Source organism: Chiloscyllium plagiosum, unplaced genomic scaffold (genome assembly GCF_004010195.1).
Source record: "Chiloscyllium plagiosum isolate BGI_BamShark_2017 unplaced genomic scaffold, ASM401019v2 scaf_54651, whole genome shotgun sequence".
Classification (NCBI taxonomy): Eukaryota; Metazoa; Chordata; class Chondrichthyes; order Orectolobiformes; family Hemiscylliidae; genus Chiloscyllium; species Chiloscyllium plagiosum.
This window is the reverse complement of record NW_025207731.1, coordinates 5016-9465: the sequence shown is the minus strand read 5'-3', so window position 1 is coordinate 9465 and position 4450 is coordinate 5016. Positions and strand designations below refer to the sequence as shown.

Genomic DNA, 4450 nt, shown 5'->3' with positions numbered 1-4450 from the left:
TTCAGTTAAAATATGGGACTCCTTACAGAGATATGGCATCAGGATGACAAGGATTAGATTCTCAATATTGAGGAGGTGATCAAATGGAAAGCAAGATAAAGGTAGAGGGTTAATCAAAGCACTGATCACAGGGTAATCTGGTGTCAGCTCAGATTTCAGGTCCTGATTTCTCACCCTTCCTGGATTTCTGCTGATGCTTCGACCCTCCCTTTTTTAACACCTTCCGGAACAATAAGTCAATCCAGACCCACAATCTCCCAGCCTGTTAGCCATCCAGACACCGAGTGTAGTCATAGCAGGGAATAAAACAAGAAATGTGAACCAAAATTAGAAATAAGTGGGTGCTTGTGCTTAATATTGTTCAATAGGAAGTAAACCAGAAATACTATTCTCCCAGGATTCCTACAGTGCCTTATTTGAGGAATTCTCTCACCCTTACATCGAGCTATTAGTACCCACTATGATTTACAACAATATTTATACCAACAGAAAAAAAAGTATCTGTTGTCAAATTGACATAGAGATATACAGCATGGAAACAGACTTTTCTTCTCTCTCATGCACACACATGCACAAGTCCATGGGGGTGAATTTGTGTTTGCAGAATGATATTTGCATATGCATTCTATTTTCCTCAGAAAATGCACAATCTGCAGGCGGTTAATATATGTAATATTTTGTAAATTCCACATTGGAAATAGAACCAGTCTGACTCTAGACTGGGATACAGACAGATTCTGACCTCACACCTTTAATGCATTGTTTGAGCTGAGGTGTCTCCTTTTGTTATAAAGCCTTAAAGTTATCCTGAGAAGGTGCCTTACAGGAAGTTCTGGGATTACGTATTAATGATATCTGCAATCTATTGTAAAAGACTTAACGATCCAGGTTTGTTCAATATATCATTTCAATGCCAGAAATTGTGTGTCTTATGATCTTACACTCCATAACCACCTGATGAAGGAGCAGTGCTCCAAATGCTAGTGCTTCCAAATAAACCCATTGGATGATAACCTGGTGTTATTTGATTTTTAACTTTGTCCAGGTAAGGTTTGATTGGCCAGGCCAAATTACACCAGGAATGTGCAGGTTAGGGTGGATTGGCGATGCTAAATTACCCACAGTGCCCCAGGGATGTGCAGGTTAGATGTATTAGTCAAGGGGTAAATGTAGAGCAATAGGAGTAGGGGAATGGGTGTGGTGAGGTTGCCATTCGGAGGTTGGTGTGGACTTGTTAGAACAGTGAGGGTTCTGTGAAGAGAAGGGATTTTTGTTAACTGTTGGGAGGGAGCAGACTCTGCAAACTCAGATGTATCTTAATTACCCGGGTAAGGAGGGTTGGAAGGATAGGGTTTTGCTGTTTTCCCTAGTGCGTCAGAGTGTGAGGAGTAACCTGATAAGACTTTTTTAAAATCATGAGGGGCATGGATTGGGTAAATAGATGAGGTCTTTTCCTTGGGATGGGAGTCCAGAACTCGAGGGTAATAGATTTAAGGTGAGGGCAGGGGGAGGGAGACTGCAAAGAGACCTAAGGGGCAACATTTTCACGCAGAGGATGGTGCATGTATGGAATGAGCTGCCAAAGGAAGTGGTGAAGGCTGGTACAATGACAACATTTAAAAGTCATCAGCATGAGTGTATGAAAAGGAAGGGTTCAAAGGGATATGGGCAAAACACTGGCAAATGGGACAAGATTAGTTTTGAATATTTGGTTGGGCACAGAAGAATTTGACCGAAGTGTCTGTTTCTGTGCTGTACATCTCGATGACTGTGGCTTTCCACGAATGTTTGTCATGTCTGTATGTTCAGTTTCTCTCTGGTGGCGGTGTCAATGCCTTGATGTCTCATTTTGCTTACCCCCCGACTTCCTGGGAATTTAACCATTTTGTCTGGTTGTTCTTCAAGAACCTGCATTGCAGGTTCACCCTGAACTGACATTTTTTTGCTTCCCAAAATCCGACCTGCTCACTCTCAGCAATATCCCAGTGTTGTGAAAGATAGTAAATTTCAGGTGGAGTTATCCAAAACTCAGAGAGATGTCAGTCTTGATGTTTTTGCTTTTCTGCCCCTATAAGACCCTGAATCAATACCTTCAGGAGAATGAGTTAGAGCGGAGGGCGGGAGAGAGAGTGTGGGATAGTGCTTTCAATTTTGTGGAATAACAACACAAACAAATTGCTTGTTCTGAATTTTTATTCTGGACTGACAGTAATGAATTTTGTAATCTCTTTTGACAGAGTATTTGAAGATCTGAAGACGGAAGTTTCAAAATCAACAGATGAAGGGCTTATGCCCAAAATGTCGACCCTCCTGCTCCTCAGGTGCTGCCTGACTTGCTGTGCTTTTCCAGCGCCGCACTTTTCAATACTGACTCCCCAGCGTCTGCCGTCCTCACTTTGACGTCAATGTCTGACAGTCACTCAATCCATCGGGAACGCAACAATTTTTGACTGTTTCTGTGAGAAGGAGCAAAACATTTTGTTTCCTGTTTCAGTCCGTTCTCAGCATCAGTGGGACTGGACGAGAGACCCTACTGTTGGAGTGCACTGTGTGTGGAGCCTGAAACAGTTATAAGGCCTGGGAAGAGGAATTCACGGAGGGGAGCAGCTCTACATGTGTTGTGTGCGGCTGAAGCTTTGGCCATGGAGAAACCCGAGGAATCCTGCCCCATGGAGAAACCGTGGAAGTGTGGCGACTGTGGGAAAGGCTTCCGTTTCCCATCTGCTTTGGCGATTCATCGTCGCAGTCACACCGGGGAAAGGCCATTCCCCTGCACAGAGTGCGGGAAGGCCTTCAGCAATTCCTCCAACCTGGTGAGGCACCGGCGGGTCCACACCAGGGAGAGGCCCTTCAGCTGCCCTGAGTGTGGGAAGGCCTTCAGCTATTGCTCTGACCTGTTGAGGCACCGGCGGGTCCACACAGGGGAGCGGCCCTTCAGGTGCTCCGCATGCGGGAAGGGGTTTACCCAGGCCTCCACCCTGTTGGCCCACCGTCAGGTCCACACTGGGGAGAGGCTGTTCCTCTGCACCGAGTGCGGGAAGGGCTTCAGCAATTCCTTCGCCCTGCTGACCCATCAGCGGGTCCACACGGGGGAGAGGCCATTCCCCTGCACAGAGTGCAGGAAGGCCTTCAACAGCTCCTCCAACAGGCTGAAGCACCAGCAGGTCCACATGGGGGAGAGGCCCTTCAGCTGCCCAGAGTGCAGAAAGGGCTTTACCCAGGCACCAGCGGGTCCACACAGGGGAGAGGCCGTTCACCTGCTATCAGTGCGGGAAGAGCTTTAGCCGCTCCTCCCACCTGCGGAGACACCAGAGAGTTCACATGCCATCGCAGGGGGTTTAAAGCAGTGACGGCTGAGTGCCTTTATCGCTTGGACTATCAACCCAGTTCCGGGAGCTGCCATGGCAGATGGCGGAATTGGAATTCGGTTAGATTCTGAACTCCAGATTTCTAACAATCAAACAATTGTCAGGGATGGGAGGGGGAACCCCCATCTGATTTACTCACAACCTTCTAAGGGAAGGAAACTGCTGATGTGAGAACGGATTCACTCACTTGTCCCAGTGCATCCTTTACCCGGGCAGGCTTACACGTGACTCCAGACCCACAGCAGTCTGGTTGACTATTCTGCACTCCTTTTCCCCTCCCCACCCCAACTCCAGCCGATTAGGGGGGAGAAACCTACTTGGAGACAAGGTATGGGTTTAAATTGGTGCATGAGGCAATACTTCTTCTAGTTCATGGTTATACCAAGGATCCAATTACAAAAGGACAACTCTGTGCTGACAAATAGTAAAGAAAGTGGGGGTGAGGGGGCGGGGGGAGAAGTGTGTGTGCTTTGACCTTGAGCTGTTTTAAAAAAAAAAGATACTTTTTCTACACCTTTTTGCTGGGGGGATCTGAAGCTGTAACAAAGTTGGGTCTGAGCTTGAACTTGCTGCCAGGCTCAGACTCTCATTGAAAGCTTTGAGCTCCAAGAGGTTTTTGTTTTAAGCTGCTCATTTCTTTCAGCCTCCTGCGCTAAGTTTCCAATGTCATGTATCAGATGGAGCCGTGAATGAGTAGCTAGTATCATTAGAAATTGTAAAGTTTTTAGGAATGCAGGTACTGCGTTGTTTTATCAGCATTGTAAAGTTTCCTGGCGGACGTATGGACTGTGATCACTAGAAACGTTGTGGAGGTGTCACTGTTGGACTGATGTGCACAAAGGTAAAATCTCACAACACCAGGTTATTGATTTATTTGGAAGCACTAGCTTTCAGAGCGCTGCTGTGGAGCAGGATCAGAAGACACAGATTTTATAGCAAAAGATCACAGTTTCATGCAACTGATAGGATATATTGAACAAACCTTGATTGCTGTTAAGTCTTCCATCTTTTCGAATGGGTTGCAGGTTTCTGTTCATTTAATATGTAAATCCCAGAACTACTATTAATTCATGTTCTCAAGA

At 46.2% G+C, this 4450-nt stretch overlaps 1 protein-coding gene across 1 annotated transcript; it reads left to right on the top strand.

Annotated features, from left to right (window-relative positions):
• Positions 1 to 2483: 2483 nt before the first annotated feature.
• On the top strand, positions 2484 to 3915 carry LOC122546636 (zinc finger protein 239-like). The gene is made up of 2 exons (XM_043685307.1): positions 2484 to 3154; positions 3222 to 3915. The coding sequence occupies exons 1-2, from the start codon at positions 2643 to 2645 to the stop codon at positions 3340 to 3342; spliced, it is 633 nt and encodes a 210-aa protein (XP_043541242.1). The 5' UTR covers positions 2484 to 2642; the 3' UTR covers positions 3343 to 3915.
• The last annotated feature ends 535 nt before the right edge of the window (positions 3916 to 4450 follow it).